The sequence below is a fragment of the Dipodomys spectabilis genome, unplaced genomic scaffold, assembly GCF_019054845.1.
Source record: "Dipodomys spectabilis isolate Male_0828 unplaced genomic scaffold, ASM1905484v1 ptg000138l, whole genome shotgun sequence".
In the NCBI taxonomy this organism is placed as follows: Eukaryota; Metazoa; Chordata; class Mammalia; order Rodentia; family Heteromyidae; genus Dipodomys; species Dipodomys spectabilis.
In genome coordinates, this window is record NW_024870815.1 from 12,240,182 (window position 1) to 12,265,201 (window position 25,020).

General features: G+C 39.3%; 1 protein-coding gene across 2 annotated transcripts in view; it reads right to left on the reverse strand.

Moving 5' to 3' along the window:
* The window catches only part of Emb (embigin), a 48,642-nt gene that overhangs the window by 14,929 nt on the left and 8,693 nt on the right, over positions 1–25,020 (reverse strand). Inside the window, exons 2-4 of one of the 2 annotated variants that reach the window (XM_042690633.1) lie at positions 18,477–18,566; positions 2,313–2,499; positions 2,022–2,110 (exon numbers count right to left, since the gene is read on the reverse strand). In XM_042690633.1, coding sequence (XP_042546567.1) covers positions 2,022–2,110; positions 2,313–2,499; positions 18,477–18,566 — 366 coding nt within the window. Of the gene's footprint in view, positions 1–2,021; positions 2,111–2,312; positions 2,503–18,476; positions 18,567–25,020 lie in introns of both variants that reach the window. The other variant, XM_042690632.1, reaches the window with a different exon arrangement.

The following is a 25,020-nucleotide window of genomic DNA, read 5'->3' on the forward strand; positions in this document are numbered from 1 at the left end:
GGATAAAAGAAAAAAAAAGGAAAGGAAAGAGATGGGAAATAAATGCGGTATCTCTTCCTGCACTACAGAATTAAGATTAGGAAAAGCAGAAGAGATGATTTCCAGGTGTTATCTTTGAAGTCCATGCAGTAGGTAAAGGCTTAGAAATAGAGACAATCATACCAATGAGCCTGACTCTGTGTAGGCCTAGGCTAATCTCTCTCTCTTTGTTTTTAATGAAAATAAAAATGTATAACAAAATTTAAAGAAAGCGAAATACAAAATCTTAAAGAATAAGCACACATATAAAACATTTTTTGAATAGTGGGTAAAATGTGGTTTGAAGGGATAATTTTCTTAAAAACTAATTTATTAATTAAGCTACAAAAACCTGATAATTAAAAAATAATAGTATTGGCACCCCAAGATAGGGACACAAGAGATATTTTTCTTTGTCACTGTTGTTTTTATTTTATTTTATTTTTTTGGTCGGTTGTGGGGCTTGAACTCTGGGCCTGGGTGCTGTCCCTCAGCTCTTCAGCTCGAGGCGAGCGCTCTACCACTTGAGCTACAGCGCCACTTCCGGTTTTCTGGTGGTTTATTGGAGATAGGAGTCTCACGGTCTCTCCTGCCCGGGCTGGCTTTGAACCGCTATCCTCAGATCTCAGCCTCCTGAGTAGCTAGGATTACAGGCGTGAGCCACCAGCGCCCGGCGTCACTGTTGTTTTTAATGCACTATGTGATCTTTTTGTTTCTGTTCTTCCCCCCATGGTATAACCCCTGTTGTCACTCTATTTGATTCAGGTACCTTGTATCATATATATACATTTCTATTTTGGAGAAGGGAAGGGAAATAACAAAACACTGAAACAAGGATACAGGTTGACCCATTGTAACAATGAGACATATAAGACACTATGTTGAAAATGAACTTTACAACTTGGGTGGGTAGGGAGGGAGGAGTTGGGGAGGTGGGGAGGAAAAGGATAGTAGGAGAAAAACAAAGGAGAGGGTAACAATGCTCTTATAGGAAATATACTCATTACCTTACTCATGTAGTTAAAACCCCTCTGCACAGTATCTTTACAATAAAAAGTATTTTTTAAAAAATAGTATTTGGCAGGAGAGAGAAAACTGGAAAGGGTGCCATTAACCAAAATGCGTTATACTCATAATTTGGCAAGTCAGATTGAAACTCTTTTCTACAACTGTTAAAAGATGGCAATAATAACAATAACTGATTTCAAAAAAATAAACTAAAAAGTAAAGAAAAATACTATTTGTAGATTTAGTAGAGCCAAAGCATGCAGACTTTATAAAGTCTGCAGTGTTGTGCTGCACCTGGCCTCTGCTTACCCACCTTTCCCTTGCTGACTCAGCCAATCAGTGGACTGCAGGCTTGTAAATCCCACTCACGGGAAGTGACCTTCTGAAGGGCACCGTCATATTTTCTATGTTTAGATAAACAAATACCATTGTGTCACAAATGCCTGCAGTACAGCAGTATCCAGAACATTGATGTACACTTGACGATACTCTCATGACAATGAAATCACCCAGCAACAAACTCCTCAGATCAGATCTCTGATACCAACAGCCAGGCTGTACTTTTAGGAATGGCTAAATTTTTTTTAAATGATGACATCTGACAATACAAAATATAGACAACCTTAGCACATCTCTATATTACTTTAAAATTGTATGGGTCTCTAAAAATCTCAAGTCCTAGAGCTACAAACACAGAATGCCAAGCCTTAAGTTAGTAGTCGAAGAACACACTAACTCAGAAATCTAGAACATGTTTTAAAAGCTCTAAACTTAGAGGGCTAAACTTGTAAATAAAATAAGACGTTGATGGGAGGCTGGAAGTGGGAAGGGTGGCTGCAAAACCACTTTCCAGTTCACCTCTTGTAATTCTTGGGAAAGCACATATCACTTCAGCTGCATTATGCATACTGAGGTAATCATAATTCAAAACCTGAAGGGTTTAGAGATCTAAGAACATAATGATGAAGTTATTATTCCTTGTTATTAATACTGACCTTTGATTTTAAATGTCCCTCTTCGTTCCTTTTCCTCTCCAAAGAAGCAAGAATAATCTCCCATTTGCTTGCTGTTAATGATGGTGAACCTAAAGACAGTTCAACTTATTAATACATTTTGTTTTCACAAATACTTCTGAATGAAAATGAAGATGAAGCCACTAATCAAAGCTTAGAAACAATTCTGTCAACAGGCAAATTAAAATCAGTATAACATTCAAGTGCTTTTAAGAAAAAGAATGCTCAAGCTGTAAAAATTGAGGCTAGCAAGTGAAGCTCTTGTTCACTTACGTGTATTGGGTGTACACGGTGTTTCCTGTCGTGTTGATGACAAAATTGTTCGGAAGTAGCTCATCACCTTGCTTCCAAGTCACGTTCACTGCATTCACATCCCCAGATGTGGTGAGCTGGCATGCGAGTTCCACTTTAGAAGCCTTTTCCAAAGTGATATTTTTTTCTACTGGAGTACTCACATGTTCTGTTATTCCCAAAAGGAAAAAATAGATGTGAAAGTTACAGTTATGGGTATTTTCAATCCATAAAACCTATTAAAGTTTTCCACGACATTCTAACAGGTAGTGTATAACCCATTTATGTGTTTGAGGAATGTTTCCTGTCAACATAGACCTGGTTACTAGTCATTCTCTTTTCTAGGCACAACTGAAGAAAAGCTCTGATATAACGTTAATATCACAAATAATAATATAATATAGCATAATACTAATATAGCATTTATATCGAATAGTAGTATAGCATTAATATCACAAATAATCACAATCTGAAACTGTGATGTTTATCTCCTTACCATCCTATTAAGGGAACAGGAGAATGAGGTAAGAGTAATATAATTGTCTTCATATGCTCTGACAGGGTAGGAAGAGAAACAACTGTAAAAGCAACACACACTGGTTAGTGAATCATGGAATGACTGTTTTAATTCTGCTCAGTAAGCATAATCTTGGTTTTTGAACAAATGTTTTGTGCATACTATGGATTGAATTGATACTGTCATTTACACTTTTCTTAAGAATCTGTAGAAGCTGGATAAAGACACAGATATAAGACAGAATTTATGTAAGTATCCTGCAGGTTGAATTTTAACTGAATCTGAAATGTCATTATGAATTTATAGTTATGGTTTGATATGAATTGTCCCCCTGCCCCCGCCAAAAAAAAAAAGAAAAGAAAAACAACTGCAGTATTGAAGGCATGATCCAAAGCTGGTAGATCCAGTCATTCAGAAGTAATTTGATGATGAAGGCTCTGATCTGACCAATGAGTTAATCCATGAGATTCATGAAATGGCATCACTGAGAGGTGATGGAAATGTTAGGAGATAAAATTGAGGTGGAGGAAGTAGGCCATTTGGTGTTCTGCCCTGTAAAGAAATGGCTTGTACTTGGATTTTCCTTGCTCTCTGCCCTCCTGCAATGATGGTCTGTCTGAGCATGGCCCAGAAACAAGGGAGCCATTAACCACAGGCTGAAACCTTTGTACACATGAATCAAAAACAAATCCTTCCTTCTGTAAATTGTTTCCCTAACGTGTTTATCACAGCTATGAAGATCTAATGACAGTCTAATACCAATGTTGCATTTTGAAAGAAAGGGAACTTTCAGTTCCTGAAATCTCCTAGCTGAACAAACAAGAGCATCTTCCAAAATTGTTAGAATTCAGTTGTCCTAAAACCCCTCCCCAGAAGCACTCAGGGAAGATCAGCTCTTATCACTAGAGAATTCTTCACACCACACCTGAGCAAACATTGTCACACAGCTGGCAGGTCTCCTATTTAATCTCCTATTTTACTCGAAGATAGATAAATCAGCTTCCCTTTCCTCTACTAAGCTCCTATACAGATGAGCCCAGATGTTAACTAAATGTCAGGCTCAGAAACTTAAACTTGAATTTACAGAGCTTATATGTGTAAACAAAAACCATTAATCTCAGGAAAGTGGAATGCTGAATCATGGTTATGAGGCCTCAGAGGGTGGGGGAAAAGATTAAACAAGGTTCACTAACAGGCACAGGAGCACAGCTGGAAAGAAGGAATAGGTTTACTGTGGTAGAGCACAGTAGGATAAACGCGGTTAACAATTAATTTCAGAAGACCTAGCACACAGGATTTTGGATGTTACCAACACAAAGGATGGAAAAATGCATGAGGTGCTGTATTGTCCGTTGCCCTTAGGTGATCGCATTTTCTTTTGAACTGATGTTCTCTGGGGCAGCCACAGCTGTTCTGAAGCACCTACACACTATTTGACCTTGGATGACACGAAGAATATCAAGATCGCAAAAAAATCAAGGGCCAAAGTTTTCTTGGGTTGTCAATTAACTTTTTAATGTTTAAAAAGATGAGATACAAGACTACAATCCTAACTACTTTTTTGAGTTAATTTTTGTCCCCCTGAGAACTACTATGACAGGTGCAATTAAATCGGTTCCTTTCTTGCTAATCCTTTTTGTCAGTTTAATTCCTGGTAACAAAGAAAAGTGCTCCCTCCCCCACAGTTTGTTACAAGGATAACATCCCAGAGCCTGCAGGTGAGATGTCTAGACCCCAGAACCAGCCACCAACCTTTATTTACCAGTCGATTTCCAGATTTCAGCTGGTGTCCAGCTGAGCGAGGATGGTTAACAGCCTCCTTTACCTCTTTTTCTCTAATCTTTAGGCTCCCAAACATTAATACCTTACACACACACACACACACACACACACACCAATTTAAATTCTGAGCAATTGTTTAAAAGAAGGAAAAATATCAAACATGCTAATTGTACCACTGGCTAAAACAACTAAAGGAAGTACAGTCTGGTATGCTAAGCATGATGTTTCAGCTGTTGGATTGTGGATCCAGACATTGAGCATAAACCACAAATACAAGAAATAGAAGGAGACACGACATTAAACTATATCCCTTTAGATTGTAGGGAAACTCTACAAAATAAATGATCTGGGCTTTTTAATAAAAAAATAAAAATAAATTAAATGAGGGTAATAAGATACTTCACCGAGTATCATATATGTATCTATGAAAGTAAAACTAAACTGTAATGTTTCAGGCTTCCATATTTGTCCTTATTATACCTAGAAAATTATAGGCAATACAGAAAAGTGGGAAGGCTTCTGTGTAAATGTCCAAATAGTAGTACTTACAAGAATCAGAAAAGGAACCACGTTTGAGAGAGGCACTGCACTATATACACCAGTTTCTTCTGGTGCAGAGCCCAAACGTACAAAGAAAGTGCAATAGAATTCAGGTTTAAATACCTCATTACTTTACATTATATTTAAGACCTCACAAAATGCAAAGTTTGCAGACAGGGAAGTACAGGCTAGCAGGAAGTGCTCTGTGAGTACATGCTCGAAATAACTGCTGTCTAACTGCAAAACTGCTGGACTTAATTCTAGGCTCAAATCAACAACAAAAACCAAGGCCAGGTACACACATCCTTAGCAAGAGTCAAAATATGCAGTGGGAGAAAAAAATGGAGTAAAACTGAAAGAATTTACTCATCTCAGCAGAATTACTGAGCTGAGCGCCACCTATATGTCAGCAATTACACTAGGTATGAATAATAAGAGAAAATATTTCAAGGTTAACTATATTCAATCCTGAGATTATGTTTACTGCAATGTTCTCCATGTGTGCATTTAGCTCTGGGGTAAAGCTTAGTTTTACCCTTAAAACTTGGTGCCATCTCTTGGCAAAACTCAGCTAATTCTTTTGTAATTTCATTAGTTACTTGCTTCAATGAATCTGCTACCTACAGCCTGTCCTCACCCCATGCCCAACTTAATATGGTATATTCTGCTGTCCCAACTCACCAAAGAAAAAGCTTTCACTTACAATAGAACCAACCTAACTACTAAACCCTGATGGTATTTATTCAGAGTTCAAGTTTCACATACATGATTTCTACAGAAAGTCAGATACTGCTAGAGATTTCCTATTCGTTGAAATTCCTTGTATTTTGCTTCACTTTTTTTTCTACTTTCACTTCACCACTGTAGTGAATTTTAAACACTTTGCTGGCTACATCAAATGCTACCAACTGCTCCTTTAAATGTTGTTGCTTTGTGGGTTTGTTTTGTTTTGTCTTGTTTTGTTTGGTAGGGGGAGAGTGGTGTTGCTATGTTTTCTCCTGTTCCTTTTGGTGGTACTTAGGACTGAACTCAGAGCTTCACAATTTGCTAATCAAGCACCATACCATCTGTGCCATACCCCTGGGATTTTTCTCATAGTTCTGGCTTTTTTTTTGGTACTTTTTTTATTGTAAAAATGCTGTTACGTGTGTTTTATAGTAAAAATGGGTTACAGTTACATGAGCAACAATATTCAATTTCCTATTGAACATTGTTGCCTCCTCCATTGTTTTCCCCCTACCATCCCTTCCCTCCCCCCTTCCCTCCCACTTGCACACCTACCTGCCCCCCCCACACACACACAAGTTGTAAAGTTCGTTTTCAACATAGTGTGTTGTATATCTCATTGTTACAATGGGTCAACCTGTATCCTTGCTTTTAGATGCGGTCTCTCACAACGTTGTCCAAACTGGCCTCAAAATATCTACCCTTCTATCTTTACCTCCTGAAAAGCTAGAATTACAGGTATGAGCCTCACTTGGGACTTTTAAGATAGAATCTCTAACCATTTTTTTCTGGGGCTGGCCTCACATAGTGAGTCTCCTATTTCTGTCTCCTAAGTAGCTGGGATTGCAGGCTTATACCACTACAGCCAGCACTCGCTGGCTTCTTTCTTTTCTTAACAATATTGTGTTCAATTCACTGATCACTGCTAGTATCTTTTACTTGAAAGACCCGAAGCTCAATTCTTGATCTAGTTCCATGCTCCACATGTCTACTAAACCTGGAAAGCCGTAAGTACTGAAAACTTGGTACATCTGAGTTGGTCCACCAGCCTTCCCTTTCCTTGGCCCCAATGCTGACTTCTGGTACAGCAGCATTCGGTTGATTTTACCCCACTGCAATATCAACCAAGTTTGCCCTCCTCCCCCACCCCAAAAAAAAAACTTTTTCACTGTTAGGTCTTCATTACCTTTCACCAGGACTAGACAAATGACCTAATGTCTCTTGGCTACTTTCTCTTCCTCCATCTGTTTTTGTATAACAAAATACCAAAATTATACCTCAAATTATTTAGTTGCTATCATTAAACAACTTTCATTTGTAAAATGAAGTGTCTGTAATGAATACCACCATTTCCACATTTGGCCCATTTTCTTGATCTCTAAACTAAAACAATACATATCCCATAAGACTGGAAAGAACCACAGTACAGCAAGCAGTAATCTCTGGTAAGCGCTCATTTCCTCTCGCCAAGAAAAGCTATGGTGTATGCTATCCGTCCTTGTGGGTTGATGACATCACTTCATCTTCACAACAGTTCCCATAAGGTAAGAACAATTTTACAGGGAAGTCCTGGGTAAGTCATCAAGACACTAGCAGAGCAGACTGTTAAACTTAGATGTGGCTAAGACCAGACTATCCTAATCCACACTACCCATCAGTTCTCAAAGACATGGAATTCTTATTACAAAGGAATCAACTTCATCACCTTCAAATGCTTTAGTCAAGATTTTAAGTTAAAAAGTATTAATAGCATTATTATTAATAGCATATTATAAGCAATGTACCAGTATGAACATAAAAGAGTCGAAAGGTGTCATCAAACACATTTAAATCACATTCTCAACGCAACACTTTTGTGGTATAATATAGATGCATTATAACCTTCCTTAGTGGCATGTCATTCACCAAGTCTAATTGTTATCTCATTGTTTTCTGCAATATTTCTGCAGGTTGGGAAGCTCAGCCTCAAAAGTACGTAGAACATTCTGTTTCACTTTTTTATTAATTTACTTGATTGTTATTATAGAGATGGTGTACGAAGGTACCACAATTACATTTCCTTCATTTGGCGTTTTCTGTTCCCGCACTCTCTCCCAGTCCCTCCCTCCCATCCCCATCCACAAGTTGCATAGTTCACTTTCATCAATGTCCAGTGAACTCCACGGCTGCACTTTTTCACCCTTTTTCTCTCGAGTTCTGTACCCTCCCTCCAACCCTACGGAAGATGTACATGTGAATATACCATACGTAAGGTAAAGAAGACAGGATCATCAAAAACTAAAACCTAAAAAAAATAAAGGAAGGAAGGAAAAAAATGTGGTCTCTTGTTTCCCTATCTTGGAGTTCATTTCAGTATATTATTTTATATAAATATGAAGAGGCATTTAGGCATTGCACCTTTGTGTTTCTCTTCCAAGAATATCCTTTTGGTCTCATTGTGTATATCTAGAATCCTGTATAATTTATCATATCCCAATATATTTTAGATCTAATTTCCACATATCAGAGAGAATATGCACTCTTTGTCTCTCTGAACTTGGCTTACCTTACTTAATTTGATTTGTTCTACTTCCATTCATTTCCCTACAAATGACATTATTTTATTCTTTCTAATGGCTGTGTAAAATTCCATTGTGTAGAGGTACCACAATTTTTTGGTCCACTCATCTATTGTGGAGCCTCTGGGCTGTTTCCATATTTTGGCTACTGTGAATACATTTCAAATTTAAGTCTTTTGTGGTTAGCTGACAAATGAACATGAGTTCAACAAACAACATTTCAACTTCCTGAACATTGCCCAACAGCAATGCATAAACATCCATGACATCTACATTTTTAGGATTGCAGAAAGTCTCCTAGTTTCTGAAACATATTACGTAAAGATTGTTCTTAGCTGGGCATTGTGGTGCATGCCTGAAATCCCAGCATGTGGAAGGTGAAGGCAGGTACATTATGAATTAGAGGCCAGGCCTGGAGCTATATAATAACAATCAACCTCAAACATAAATAAGACCAACAGTAAAATTATATATCTATAATCTATAATATATATATATAGAGAGAAAAGACCATAAATACATACATGCACTCAAGTCCAATTCTAAAATACAAAATAAAGTCTAATAACATGAAGTGCTAGTGAGGATATGGGAAAATTCTGTTCAAATATGTGAACAAGGAGAAAAGGCGAACTGTCCTGTTATTTTTGTGAGTAATTTCAAGGTGTCTTCCTGAACAAAGGTGTGTACTTCTACTTTGTGGTATTTGCCCTGAAAGAACATTCAAATATCCCAGGAAAGAAGGGTATTTGTTGCTATATGAATATATACATATATACACATAAGTATATATATATATGTATGAATATATACATATATGCACATAAGTCTATATATATACATATATATATGCAACCTCATTTAGCAAGTGTTAGCAAACTGATACATACTGTATATATAAGCCAAAGAAATGTAACTCCATATATTATATGACTAGATCACCAGCAAGTAATATTGAAGGACAAAAAGCAAATTTTAGAACAATACTTATGGATATTTACTGCTAATATTAAAGATTTCTAAGTCCTACTATATAGTTTCTGTGGGTAGGTACAGGTCTGGTATAGCCAGAGGCACACAGAGTAGTCACCCTTATCTATGAGTGGTCTGGAAATATTAAATGAAAATTCTAGAAATGAACAATTTGTAAGTTTCAAACTGGGAACCATTCTGAATAGTGTCCTCCCTCTGTCCTACCAGAGATACAAATGGAAGCACTGTTTCCTAGAGAGTGTCAACGCTATATTTACCATCTGTCTGCTAATAATCTGGCATCCATCTTGGTTATCAGATCAACTGTCATGGTACAAGGCAAGACTTGTATTCAAATAATCCTACTTTATTTATTAATCTTAGCTCCATAGGGCAAGAGGTAGTTGTACTAGCAATTTAGACTCTAGATCAGCTATGAGGCACTTCTTGTCACGCTCAACTTCATATAATAATTCTACAAAAGGTGAAGGAAACATAGATGTTTTGAGAGGCTACATGCAAAGAATGTTTATTACACTGTAACATTATATGTGGTTTTATTAGTTATTGTTACTATCTTTCTTTCTCTTATTTGAACTTGGGACTTCGCACTTGCTGGGCAGGCCCTTCCCTGCTTAAGCTACACCTCTAACCCTTTCTACTCTGGTTATTTTGAAGTCAGGATCTTGACAATCCAGACCATGATCTTTCTATTTATTTTAACTTTTCCCAGCACTGCTGGGATGACAGATATGTACCATCAGGCCCAGGGATTTTTTTGTGGTTTTATTTGTGGGTGGGTGGGTTTAGGTTTTTTTTTCCCTGTAGAGATGTAGTCTACCAACTTTTTTTTAACCTAAGCTTGCCTTGAACTGCCATCCTCCTGATCTCTGCCTCTTGAGTAGCTAAGATTACAGGAGTTGGCCACCAGTGCCTGCACACTTTAAGTCGTATTTTAAATTATGCATTATAACAAGAGGAGAAATGTAATCATTACCTTACTTATGTAACTGTAACCCCTCTCTACATCACCTTGACAATAAAATTAAAATTTTTTAAAAAGGAAAATACTCATGACCAACTAAATAGCAATTGATCTGTTATAGTGTAAGATTTGTTAAAACTCTGTTGTGTAGTTTTTTACATATGATTGTGAGAAAGAAAATTTATTATTAGTATTACTATTATTATTATGTTGAAAATGCAGAATTTATGAATGTTTATGTTCTGCTCAATAACATTAGAAAAAGGAGTCTATAATTCTAAAAAGGTAACTTTATAAAAGAGTTACTAACTATGCCATTTTACCTGGTTGAAGGAAATTTTGTAATAGCTAAATTAAATAAAACACATACTTGGATATCAAAAAATGTAAATGGTAGGTAAATAGATGAGCTGCATTGTCTAGGAAATCATGACAAACAAAAACAGCTGCTTATATTCTGTATGTATGCACAGTTTATTCCCCAAAATTCTTAATCCACAGTTGTTTGAATACATAAAGAACCCATGGATCCAGAGAACTGCCTGTATATAGGGTTCAGTACTTCTGGTGCTGTGAATCAACTAAGACTCTTGGAATATATCCCCTACTAATAAAAGGGAAAGGTAACTACTGAATAAAGACTCCTGAATAATACCATAGGAATGGAACTATAACTCAGTGATACTCAGACAGTGCCTGTCTGGTATGTGAAAGGGTCTGGATTCTATTTTTTCTTAGTACCACCACTTTTTTTTTTAATCAAATCATGTTTTTAAAATATTCCTATTGAGTATATTATATAGAGTATATAACTATTATGGATACACACACACACACACACACACACACACACACTCACACACACACACACACAGGCTGGGAAAGAAGCATTACAAATGGAGGCTGCCACTGGAGAAATGTCAGACATTCAGAGGAGCAATAAAACTTTGACTTCATCTGTCACGCTGTCTTTTTTTTTTTTTTTTTGTCAGTGATGGGGCTTGAACTCTGGGTGCTGTCCCTCAGCTCAAGGCTAGAGCTCTACCAAGTCTCATGGACTTTCCTGTCCGGGCTGGCTTTGAACCACGATCCTCAGATCTCAGCCTCCTGAGTGGCTAGGATTACAGGTGTGAGCCACCAGTGCCCCTCTGCTGTCTGTTTTTGTTGCTGTTGTTGTTGTTGTTTTGCCAGTCGTAGTACCTGAACTCTGGGCCTGGGCACTGTCCCTCAGCTCAAGGCTACTGCTCTACCACTTGAGACACAGCACCACTCCTGGCCTTTTCTGCTTATGTGGTGCAGAGGAATTGAACCTAGGGCCTCTTGCATGCTAGACAAGCACTCTATCACTGAGCCACCTTCCCAGCCCCATGCTATCTTTTTTTTTCTCACAGTATATTGTTTCTTTTGTTTTTAACATTTCTACTTTTTTTTGTCCGTACAGAGACTTCTAGAGTGTCTAGTCCTTTTGCTCCTGGGCTACCCATGTTGCTGCTTCAGCCTTTTGTACTTCTCCTTTTGTCCAATTCTCAAAATGGGACACACAGTCAGGAAGACATCACACCTTTCCAGAGAGGTCCATTGCATTCCTGCAGATAACTCCTCACCGGGGCTCTCTTCAGGGTTCTTTCTTAGCTTAGAGGCTCCATATAACGCATGTAATGTAACTTTGCAATCCAAACCTTTCTAGACAGCAGGCTCTTCTTTGAATAATCAGATGAATCTTTTAGGGTCCTTCTTTTACATTTCATTAGTATTAGTATTATTTTCAATAACAGATAACAATCAGAGTCCTGTGTTTTTCCAAAGGACAAGGCTAACACAAAGAAGCCAATTTGTCATCTCTTTGTGCTATCAGCTGACTTTTTCCAGCTTGTGTCAAACCTTCCACTGTGCTTGTAACCAAGGAAGGATCAGCTTTCGGGAGGTTTCCAGTTCCTACTTCTCTCCCTGCATAGATGTAATACTGTGTGCTTCTGCAGCCTGAGACTGAAGTGCGATGATCACCCACAAGGAAACCAGTGTCATCACTCCACAACACTGGTACAGTGGAGTCTGCCTTTACTTTCTTGTGGACTTACACATTTAAGAGAATGTTTACTGTATGTGACACATCCCCCAGGGTGACAAAAGAGTTTTCACATTTATCAACCTATTGGATCTCTGGAAATAATGTTTTCATATTTTTTTAATGAATTCACCTTTACTTACATGATTACAAGCTAATAAAGCCAATGAATATCAGAGATACAAAATAGCACCTCATTCTATGAATCGTGTTGAAGCTGTTGCTTTTGCCTTAATTTTCAAAGACAAGGAGGATCAGAACACCAGCAGCAGGGAGAAAAAAGTGAGATTGTAACAGGCCAAGTGAGGCCTGGTGGGAGGGACTTAGGTCATCTGGTGTCCTGTCAAGGGATTAAATGGCTTTCCTGGAAGCTTCCACCTCTTGAAATGTGGCTATAATAGGAGCAGTCCTGGGGCTCCATCTGTAATCCCAACCATGGGGGAGAAGGAAATCAGAAAGATCAATAGTGGAGGCATCAGTAAGAAGAAGGTGAATCCTACTTTAATTGGGCAAAAGCTTGAGACACTATCTGAAAAACAACTGAAAGCAAAAAGGCCTGAAAGTATGGCTCAAGTGATAAAGGGCCTACCTAGATATGAGGCCCCTAAGTTCAAGGGCCAGTATCACAAAAAGGAGTGGTGGACAATCCTGGCCTCCCCTCAATACCTCTCTCTCCTGGTTCAAGCTTTTTCTTACAAGTCCTCTGCTATCCTGGATGGGGGCCTTGCTGGAGCTTGTGCCATGCTGTTTGGACTCTCAAGCTCCAAAACTGGTGAGCTAAATAATCCTCTATACTTCCGAAGTAGCCTGTGTTGGGTATTTCATGGCAGTAACAAGAAATAAGCTGATAAGTTTATTCTCTTCTATGTGTACAGCACTGAGGGGACACTAGGGATAAATTTGTTGTTCAGGGGACATTTTAGCTATGTCTACCGGGTAAAGGCCAGCGAACCTGCTAAACATCCTACAATACCCAAGACAGCCCTTCACAATAAAGAACTGCCCCCTGGAACACATCAATATTTCTGCTTCTTAGGACAAACGTTGCCTGCAGCTGCTGTCAGACTTACTACTATGGTGGAGCCTCTTCCAGCTTCTCTTTTGCTCCCTGTGAAAATCAGCATTCACATTGTTCTTCTCTGCTTCAGCTTACTGAATGCCTCTGAGAAATATAAACATCTGCAGCTCCCAGGAGCCATTCTAAAACCTTCTTCTTTAGGGGGCCAAATCCAAGGCAGTCCACAGCTTTTTTTTTTTTTTTTTTGTCGGTCGTGGGTCTTGAACTCTGGGCCTGGTCGTTGTCCCTCAGCTCTTCAGCTCAAGGCGAGCGCTCTACCACTTGAGCTACAGCACCACTTCCGGTTTTCTGGTGGTTTATTGGAGGAGATAGGAGTCTCACAGTCTTTCCTGCCCGGGCTGGCTTTGAACCGAGATCCTCAGATCTCAGCCTCCTGAGTAGCTAGGATTACAGGCGTGAGCCACCAGCGCCCGGCTCCCACAGCTTTTTATCATCTCAATCACCTATGACCTGAGTGGTCCTTCTGCCTCCATAGAGGCCACAGAGCTGGCTTTTCTAGTCTTCACTCTCTTCCCAGGACTTACATTGTGGTCAATTTGCATTTGCATATCTGCACTTCCAGTGTGTGTTCAGGCTACTTCCTCCTCTCACCAGGACCCTGCCCGGTCATCTGCTCATATATTAGCTGGCAAATACAGTGTGCCACTGAGTCAACAAGGTTGCTGATGTGCTACCTACAGGCTGAGCAAGAAAATGGCCAGCTGATGTTTTGATTTCAGTATCACTGTTTGAACTGTAACACATTATTGAGACAGTAAACAGTACAATATGCAGATGACAAGAAAAATCATTGAAAGTAACAACACAGAAACACTAATTGCAGTAACATACATAACAACTGTCAAATATTGATATTAGAAAAGTTAGAACAATGATGTTCATTATCCAAACATCTGTTCCATAAAACCTGGTGAGAGGAAGGGGGGGGGCAGGAGAAAAGAGAAAGAAAGGAGGAAGGGAAACTTCGTAATTCTAGTCAGATCAATTATACTTTTACAAACTCAATATTCAGGAAATGTAATTGCTCATTTGACCTACATAGGGTTCACATTATTAGAATAGCTTTATTTTCATAGTTTTTGAATAAATCATGTCACACCTGCCTCCATTTCCTTAAAATATGCGTAAGGGTTTGAACTAAGAAATAAAGAAATCAGCCATAAGACAGCCCAAAGTATGATTAAAGGCGTTGATTCTGGTGCCAGACTCCCAGGGTTCAAAACCAAGCTCCACCTGGGGTCCTGGAATTGCGATCACTTCGCTTAATCGTTTTGCTTTTCGTTTCTCATCTCTAGATTATAAGTAATAATACTCATCTTATAGGGCTGTTAGAAATACCATGTACATGGTATGTGATTAATACCATGAATTTGTTTAGCAAATAATTCATATTCTTTTAAAATATTAATTACACAACTAGGCTCTTAAGAATCAAAATATTCTCCCAGGTACAGGTTTAGTGAGCTTCCCACTCTCATCAAATAAATGTGCTGAGAACAGCTAGGGTCAAAATTGGTAACTGTACTTAACTCACTCTAGGGGGAAAAATGATCTAATAGAAAGATTGAACTTCTGAAATGGCCAGAGCGAAAGAAAAGATAATAAGGAAAAAGATGAAAATGCACTAACTACTTTTCTTTGTTTTTCTTCTTGTAAAGATACTGTACAGAGGGGTTATAGTTACATGAGTAAGGAAATGAGTACGTTTCCTATCGAGCATTGTTACTCCCTCCCTTGTTTTTCCCCTACTATCCCTTCCTTCCTCACCTCCACAACTCCTCCCTCCCTGCCCCCAAGTTGTAAAGTTCATTTTCAACAAGGTATCTTATATGTCTCATTGTAACTGTGGGTCAGTCTGTATCCTTATTTCAGCATTTTGCTATTTCTCTTCCCTGCCCCAAATTAGAAAAAAATGTATATACAAGATGCAGGGCACTGGAATCAAATGCAGTACGGCCTCCATCAAAAAGAATGATACCACCCCATTTGTTAGGAAATGGAAAGACTTGGAATAAATTATATTAAGAGAAGTAAGCCAGACCCAAAGAAGCATAGTCCCAAGGTTTCCCTTATTTGCAATAACTAGTATATGTCTAGGATAATCTTACCAGACAAGTAGAAAAGGTCAAAAGCTATGTACATATGACTATATAAGATGAGGCTAAGTGAAATGAATCCCAAGATACAGACATAAGAAGTTTTATCTTCGTTGCTGTTGTTTTTAATGTACTATGTGATTTCTTTGTTTCTTTTGTATGTTCTTCCCCCTAACTACGTTTTTTTGTGGCTGTCAGCCATAAGGCTTGCACAAGGCTAGTGCAACACTACTTTGAGCCACAGCTCCACTTCCAGTTTTCTGGTGGTTCATTGGAGATAAACAAATTGTTTAAATAGGGATACAGGTGGACCCATTGCAACAATGAGATGTACAAGATGTTAGGTGGAAAAACAAACTTTACAACTTTGGCAGGGGAGGGGGAGCAGGAATGGTAAGGGGAAACAAAGGAAGAGGCAACAATGCTTGATAAGAAATGTTCTCATTACCTTGCTCTTGTAATTGTAACCCCTCTGTATGGTATTTTCACAATAAAAAAAAACTTAAAAAAAAAAGTCTCAAGGGGACTTTTTTGCCTGAGCTGGCTTCGAACCACAATCTCAGCCTCCTGAGTAGCTAGGATTACAGGCATAAGCCACCAGAGCTGGCTACTAACTACTATTTACTGATTAACAATAGTAAAATTAACAATATATAGAAAATAAATAATACTGGCACATCAAACTAGCAAGGACAATATGAAAATATTCACAAAGTCCATTAAAAGCCCCTACTTGTGCAGTAAGGACCCTCAATGGCTCTTAATAATCATGTCTTAAGCTCCTAAGACCACATTGTGGACAAGACAACCATACATGAAACCATTTGGTTTACAGATCAGGGAAGTGACATTTTAATGTAAGATCAGTTTTTGTTTTTTTTTATTGTGAAAATACTGTACAGAGGGTTTACAATTACATGGGCAAGATAATGAGTACATTTCTTATCAAGCATTGTTAATTACTTAATTTTTTGCCAAATAAAAACAAATTCTAACCTATCTTTAAAAGAAATAAAAAAGGCCTTGTTTTCTAAAAAGCTAAGTCAATAAATAAAGAAGGACAATACACTGTAGTAAAGGTTCCAAACTTAAGATCTTCAAGATTCACAAAATCAAAGAGGAAAAGCCTTTGTTGTGGAAGGAAGGACAACCAACTGGCAGGACTTAAAGGGAAAATGAGAAAATAAGAGAATGTAGATAAGCAGCGTACTACTCAGGTTGTATCTTGACAGTTGGCTAAGATATAGAGCAAGTTGCAGTGCAGAAGTCCCTGAGGAAAAGAGCTGACACAAAGTTTCATCAAGTCAAAGGAGTAAGTAAGTAATGAACAACTGAAAACACCTGTTTTCTTTTTTTTTTTTTTTTTTGCCAGTCATGGGCCTGAACTCTGGGCCTGGGCGCTGTCCCTCAGCTCTTCAGCTCAAGGTTAGTGCTCTACCACTTGAGCTACTGCATCACTTCTGGCCTTTTCTACTTAGGTGGTGCTGAGAAACCCAGGGCTCATGCATGCAAGGCAAGCACTCTACCACTGAGCCACCTTCCCAGCCCCACCTGTTCTCTTTATAAGTGTAGGAATAGTAGTTTTATTTACATCATTAGAATAAAAGAAGAGCTAGGAGTTAAACCGCCTAAACACCTTAAGCAAATAACCAGCCTAACATTAGTTAACAAGTTAAGGTCTATGCTGATACAATATTTCCAGGTCCCAATTGTCCTGGGTGAGTGAGAGTGATCTCCCGTGGACAATGTTGGCAGATTCATCAAAACATTGGCAACCTTAAGACATCTTAACTTAAAGAGACAACCAACAATTAGAACATGCAGAAAGAAAAAAGAAGTTAACAACACAATAATATTGTCATTATTTTTTATGAGGATAAATTTCTAATACTGGGATAAGGATAAGGATATTTGGAAAACAAAAAATACCTACCTACACCAACTTATAAAAGTATTCTTCCACAATGGAAGGGGTGACACTGACAAAAATACATTGTAAAGCCCCCCTTTGGGCAACCAAGTAAAAATAATACTTTTCTTAATTAAAATAAAATTGTTCCACCATGCTCAGCAAATGTGTGCACGCGCGCGCGCACATGCGCACACACACACACACACACACACACACACACACACACACAGAGTCAAGTAATACAAAGTACAGAAACAATTCATAAGATTACAAGATATAGTTTAAAACTGGACATAACTGTGTAAAATACTAGTTATTAATTTCACACACAGTCTTAATTTTTTTAAGTTGTAATTATGCTATTTTATCCTAATAGGCCTCAGACCCCTCACACTAATTTTAAAAACTCTGTGCTTACATTTGATTAAAAAGCAATTCTGAGAAATGGTAAGTCCAAGCTGAGTCTATTTCTGGCATTCCTTTTTCCCACAGCCCTGCCCTTCAGTCCTGGGACATCATCACTAGTTTCTCTGGCTGAATGCTTTCCAGAAGACACACTTCTGCCCCCATGCAGAGTAATGGTCTTAATGGAAGTAACTCTTGGGAACTGACAAAAGCATAAGAATGTCTACTAAAACTAATCTTCCACTGCTCTTCCACAAACACCCCTCCTTCTAGGGCTTTCTAGGGTCTAACAGGTCTAGAATAGCTTCTTTCTCCCAATCACACAACACAATGTCTATATGATATTAAAAACCCATTATACTCAAGACATCTGTGTAAATTACTGTATGGTGTTCCCAATGACCAGGATCAGATATTAGTAGATGTGGAGACAAAAAGCAGTAGTTTAAGTTAAAACATTTTCTTGAGCCCTATTTTGACACCACAGTATTTGGAACCTGAGATACCTACCTGTCAGTGATATGTTATGAGTCTCCAAGGGAAGGTTAGAGTACTTCGCTATCATTTCATCCCGAACAGGCAGACTTGTAAACTCTGAATCTGAAAGAGAAAGAACATGTACCAACACTCAGTACTTTGTTCAGTGTCACCCCTTCAACGTTGATCAGCACACACTGTATCCATAACTGCTTTGTTGAATGGGAACAACTTACTTTTATTGAAGGTAATAAAAATATTTTTAAACAGAAAGTATTTTAAAACAGCAAAGTAAGCAGGGTGCTGGTGGCTCACACCTGTAATCCTAGCTACTCAGGAGGCTGAGATCTGAGGATCACAGTTCAAAGCCAGCCCTGGCAGGAAAAGCTGTGAGACTTACCTATAATAAACCTCTCAGAAAACCAGAAGTGGCACTGTGGCTCAAATGGTAGAGTGCTAGCTTTGAGCTGAAGAGCTGAGGGACAGGGCCCAGGCCCAGAGTTCAAGCCCAATGACAAACAAAAAAGAAAAAGAAAAAGGCAAGTTATAGGGTATATTTGGGGGTGAGTGGATGGAGTAAGAATGATGGATGAGGTGATATTGATCAAGAGGGGTTTGTACTCACAAATTAACATACTGTATTGAAACCCCTTTGATGACTACTTAAAGACAGTATGTTTAGTTTAAAAATAAAATAAATACAAATCTAAAGTAAATAAACTGATATATAATACAAAAATATTTAATAATGTATTCAGCTATTAAATATGACCCAATTGTTGCAGTTTTATTTTCTACTTCTTATTTAAATTGACAAAGCTGATTTATTTTTATTTTTATTTATTTTTTTTGTCGGTCATGGGGCCTGAACTCTGGGCCTGGGCACTGTCCCTCAGCTCTTCAGCTCAAGGCTAGTGCTCTATCACTTCAGCATCAGCCCCACTTCTGGCTTTTTCTGTTTTTGTGGTGCTGAGGAATGGAACCCAAGGCCTCATGCATGCAAGGCAAGCACTCTACCACTGAGCCACCTTCCCAGCCCCAAAGTTGCTTTTTTTTTCAGGTAAGGGGTAGGTTTATTCATTGTTCCAGCTGGCACCAGGCCATGTTGGCCCTCCACAAGGCTGGGAAAAGACCTAGGAAAGAGAGCCTCTGGGCCTGGGCTAGGCCTCATCTAGGGTAGGGGCGGGGAAAGGTGTGGCCACATCGAATCCAGATGTGAACTCAGCGGCTGATTTTTTTTAAGATAGATTTTTTTCCCTTGAAAAAAAGCTTCATACAATTGCAATTTCTTTACAAAACATAATATAGAAGTGAACACTGAGAAATGAGGTAAGAATGACAGAAAACGGAAAGAAGAGGCAAGGAAGAAGTACAGAGAGGGAGGAGAGGGAGAAATTAAACTGTAGGTGCTGGGCACAGCAGGGCAGAGAAACAAAATGGCTGCACAAGTTGTGTTGTTGTTTGTTTTCTGACTACCCTCTTCCCCCTTGCTGGCACTTCCCTCCTCTTTTAGAAACATTCATTAAAAAAAAAAGGGGGGGGGGCTGGGAAATTGGTTCAGTGGGTAGAGTGCTTGCCTTGCATACATGAGGCCCTAGGTTCAATTCCTCAGCACCACATAAGCAGAAAAAGCCGGAAGTGATGCTGTGGCTCAAGTGGTAGGGCACTATCCTTGAGCTGAAGAGCTGAGGGACAGCACCCAGGCCCAGAGTTCAGCCCCCAAAACTGGCAAAACAAAACAAAACAAAACAAAAACAGGTTTGCATTTCTCCCTCTCTTCTTCCCCTCAAAGCTTTATTTTTGTTTTTATATTGCTTACTGTTCTCCTCTGACCTTAGGGTATCAAACTTTATCTCCTGCAAAAACTAACCCAATTCCACAGGATGAGTCATGGGGGAGGGAAAGCTTATTATTATAAACTTGGCTGCATTCTTCAAGCCTTCCACTCAATTTAAATTAAACTCATACATTCCTTACTGCACTCTAAAGAAAAATACGGTGCTCAGAAATTCGGGTGCAAGATTAGAATTCTAGACCTTTGCTTTGCAGTATTAAGAAAAATGTTACCAGGTGGACCCATTGCAACAATGAGATGTACAAGTTGTTATGTTGAAAAACGAACTTTGCAAAGGAGGAGGCAGCAATGCTTGATAAGAAATGTACTCATTATCTTGCCCGTGTAATTGTAACTCCTCTGTACGGTATTTTCACGATAAAAAAAAAAAAAATGTTTTCAAAGCTGATCCTCTTGGTTGCCTCGGTTTTACAGGTGGCTTTTCCAAAAACCAAAAGATGCGCGTAGCAAAACCTAATTCTCTACAAGGCTGTGCTTCAAATGTTCAGTCATTTCTAATATTGCTTTGGACACTGGCATGTGCTTTTTTTTGGGTCCAGTCATGGGGCCTGAACTCTGGGCTTGGGCGCTGTCCCTCAGCTCTTCAGCTCAAGGCTAACTCTAGGGACTTGAGCCACAGCGCCACTTCTGGCTTTTTTTTTTCCTGCTTATGTGGTGCTGAGGAATCGAACCCAGGGCCTCATGCATGCAAGGCAAGTGCTCTACCACTGAGCCACTTCCTAGCTCCTGGCATGTGCTTTTTTTTTTTTAATAGTGTCATCTTTAATAACACACTTAAACCACTCCAGCCTCTGAAAGTGATTATATGTCTTAGTTTCTCATTGGACTATCCAGAACCGAAAACCTATTTTCTACCCACATACAATATTCATTTATACTCACAGTCACATCCTTTCTTCTCCCTCCAACACGCGGCTAAAAAAGGTTCCCATCAACATTCTTATTCCTAATGAAAATGATTTTTCCCAGACCTGAGCATAGATCACTCAGAAACTGTATTAAAAAAAAATTATCTCAGGAAAGTCAAAGCAGATGTCACTTGCTTATGACCAAATGAATGGAAAAGAAAGAGCTGTCTGTGAATTTTGTAAAACGTTTAAATTTTGGTATCTTAAGGAAGAACCTCATTAGGATCCATTTTAGAAGAAAGAGATAAAAGGAATGTAAGCATACCTTGAACAAAAATGTAAACTAAGAAGTTAAAGGAATAGGGGGAAAAATAGGGGATTCTACAGAATTCAAGAATACAGTAGGCATTGCATTTATTTTATTTATTTAGCCGTAGTGAGGTTCAACCTCACATTAACTAGGTAAGCCCTCTTCCACTTGAGCTATCTCCAGCCTCTTGTTCTTTTTTTTTTTTTTCCAGGTAGGGTCTTACACTTTTGCCTAGAACTTGCTGCCACTGCTAGCTCTCCATTTCTGAGATTGGGTCTTACTAACTTTTTTTCCCACCTTTAGATGGCCTTGAACTGTAAAGATACTCCCTTCTCTGCCTTCCAACTAGCAGAGATTACAGGCATGTACTACCGTGCCAGGTGTACATGGGTGTTTTTGCCACTACTTGTAAAAGAATGCTAGGTAGAAATTTTCCAGAAATAGTTAAGAAAGGGATGATTATGATCATTTCAGGAATGCATATTAGTATGGTCAATATTCAGGGAACATTCCTGAGCTGCATCTTTTTTCAAATGAATGAGGCGTTTGGTGGAAGCTAGCCATTTCCAATTGCTAGTGCATATATTAAAAGCACAAGCAGACATACTTAAGCCTGATGCCATCTTTACTTGCCCTAACCTCATATGCCCTTGAAAGCGTCAGCCTCCACCAGGCTCCACTTACCACTTAACAAGCAGGCCCCATGGGCAAAGAATCGTGTGTAATGATTGCTATTTTTGCTTTGGGATGAGATCCTTTCAGAGAGGCAATGTATACAAATAAATGCTATCGTGGAAAGTAGGGCAAAGAGGAGCTAGAATAGTCAAAGTGAAAGGCTCTTTGGTTGGACAAGGTGTTTTTTAATAAAAAAAATAAAATAAAATAAAAACAGACTGAAAACCTCATTACTTTCAGTGGGAGGACAGCTGGCAGAAAGCTGACTTAGCTAACACTGACGTGTAAAAGAAATTGGCAGAAGATTCCAGCAGAGGTGGTTTGAATACTTCCCTGAAAGGATTAAGCTGAGTCACCAAAAAGAAAGATAAAATAGGAACACAGGGATTTTTTGTGTCCCAATCCAACTTCTGCCAGTGACTTGCTTACTTGGGGGTTTCACAATGGGATCCAGTGAGCTCAGCGCTTTCCTGAGAACAAGTCTCCACCACAAACACTTCTATAATGCCAGGAGACTTGGAGTGCCCGAAAAGACACCAGGGACCAAAGATCAATGCAAGCGGCAATGAGTCATTTATTGATGAGCTCAAGCACGGACCCCTCTGTGCACTGATGTCAGTGCAGACGAGAGGCCCCCAGCACAGGGTTACAGCACTTTTTATATGTTCTTTGGTAGGGGTAAGGCCTCAGTATGTATTGGCAACAAATCAATACACCACGCGGGAAATTTAAATCATAATTCTAGTGGATGATTGGCGCAATACAAACCGGGAAAAGCTAATACAAAGTTAATAATTGGTCAGGCTAGAGGACTGTTGTGCTCTAAACTAATTGGGCGGTACTTCTAGGGTGACTTAGGGGAAGTGGTTGCCAGATGCCACTATCCCTGATCCTGGGTCTGGGTGGGAGTGGTTGCCAAATGGCCACTATCTCTGATCCCAGGCCCGGGGGAAGTGGTTGCCAGATGCCACTATCTCTGATCCCAGGCGGAGGGGGGGGGGCGGGGGGACGGGGGGAGGGGGGGTGTCTGGAATGAGTACTTTGTCATGTACTCCCTGCCGGAGGGTCATTAACTTCAGCTCCAGATCTTGGAGTGTCTGGGGCTCGAGAGGGGTAAAATAGCAGCTGCATTCTAATACAAAATGGCAAATACAGGTCTATCTGGATATATAGATATAGATATAGATATATAGATATATCACGCTTCTCACTTCCAGGAAGGATGGACTAAGAAAGCTGTACACGTACTGAATACTGATGCTAAGATTATAACCCCACCCACCCTTTTCTTGACCATTTCTAAAAGTTTTGCATCTGGCATTCTCTTACAGATGCAAAAACAGAGGCAAAAACCACAAGAAAGTGTAACAATCAATGACTGTTCTAGAGGTAAGTAATGTTCTCCTCCTTCGTCTGGGGACCTGGGGCATGACAGCTCTACACCCACCTTCTACCTGTGAGGGCTTCCTGAGAAATAGCAAAACTATCTCTACTTTTCTACATTTTTAGATATTTTTCACATGCATTTTGTAATGGACAACACTAGATGGGCTCACAATTTATGTCATTAACACTTTGAAAACAAATGGCATATATGTGCTGTAACAGCTACTAAAAATATTAAGAGAACATTTGAACTCACTTTACTTTAGGGCTTCCTTTAATTGAAGCAAATTTGAAGACAAGGAAAAAAGTTTGGTTGGACTTCATCTATAAAATTTCATAAGCTAGGGCTAAGGCATAACTCACTGGTAAAGTGATGGCCTAGTATGTACAAGGTACTGGGTTTAACCCCTAAACACTAGAAAGAAAGAAGAAAGACAGACAGACAGAAAGAAAGAAAGACAGAAAGAAAGAAAGGAAGGAAGGAAGGAAGGAAGAAAGAAAGAGAGAGAGAGAAAGAAAGAAAGAAAGAAAGAAAGAAAGAAAGAAAGAAAGAAAGAAAGAAAGAAAGAAAGAGAGAGAGAGAAAGAAAGGAAGGAAGGAAGGAAGGAAGGAAGGAAGGAAGGAAGGAAGGAAGGAAGGAAGGAAGGAAGGAAGGAAGGAAGGAAGGGAAGGAAGGAAGGGAGGGAGGAAGGGAGAAAGGGAGGAAGGGAGAAAGGGAGGAAGGGAGAAAGGGAGGGAGGGAAGGAGGGAAGAAAAGAAAGAGGGAGAGAGAGGGAAGAAGGGAGGGAGGGAAAGGAAGGGAGGGACAGAAAAGGAAGAGAGGGAAAGAAGGGAGGAAGGAAGAAAAGCAGGAAGGAAGGAAGGAAGGAGGGAGGGAGGGAGGGAGGGAGGAAGGAAGGAAGGAAGGAAGGAAGGAAGGAAGGAAGGAAGGAAGGAAGGAAGGAGGAAGGCAGGGAGGGAGGCAGGGAGGGAGAGGAAGGGAGAGGAAGGGAGGGGAAGGGAGGAGAGGGAAGGAAAGAGGAAGAAAGAAGAAAAGAAAGAGATGAGCTGGAAACGTAGCTCAGTGGTAGAGTGCTTGCCTTGCATTCATGAGGCCCTAGGTTCAATTCCTCAGCACCACATAAGCAGAAAAAGACAGAAGTGGCACTGTGGCTCAAGTGGTAGATCACTAGCCTTGAGCTGAAGAGCTGAGGGACAGTGCCCAGGCCCAGAGTTCAGGCCTCATGACTGACCAAAAAAAAAAAAAAAGGAGCAAAGAAAAGATATAAGCTATTAAAGTTATCATTCTTAGTAGTCCATCAACATATTGATTGCTTTCAATATTGCATACTGAAAATTAGTTAAATCTTCATCCTAACATTTTGATACCTAGCATTTTGAATTATACAAGACTCCATCAGAAAAACACAATTAAGGAATGGTGTAGATATACAGACTATTTAGAAAACAAAGGTTTGGAAATAAGAATAGATTTCTTCAAAAAGTCACCAGTGGCTCACACCT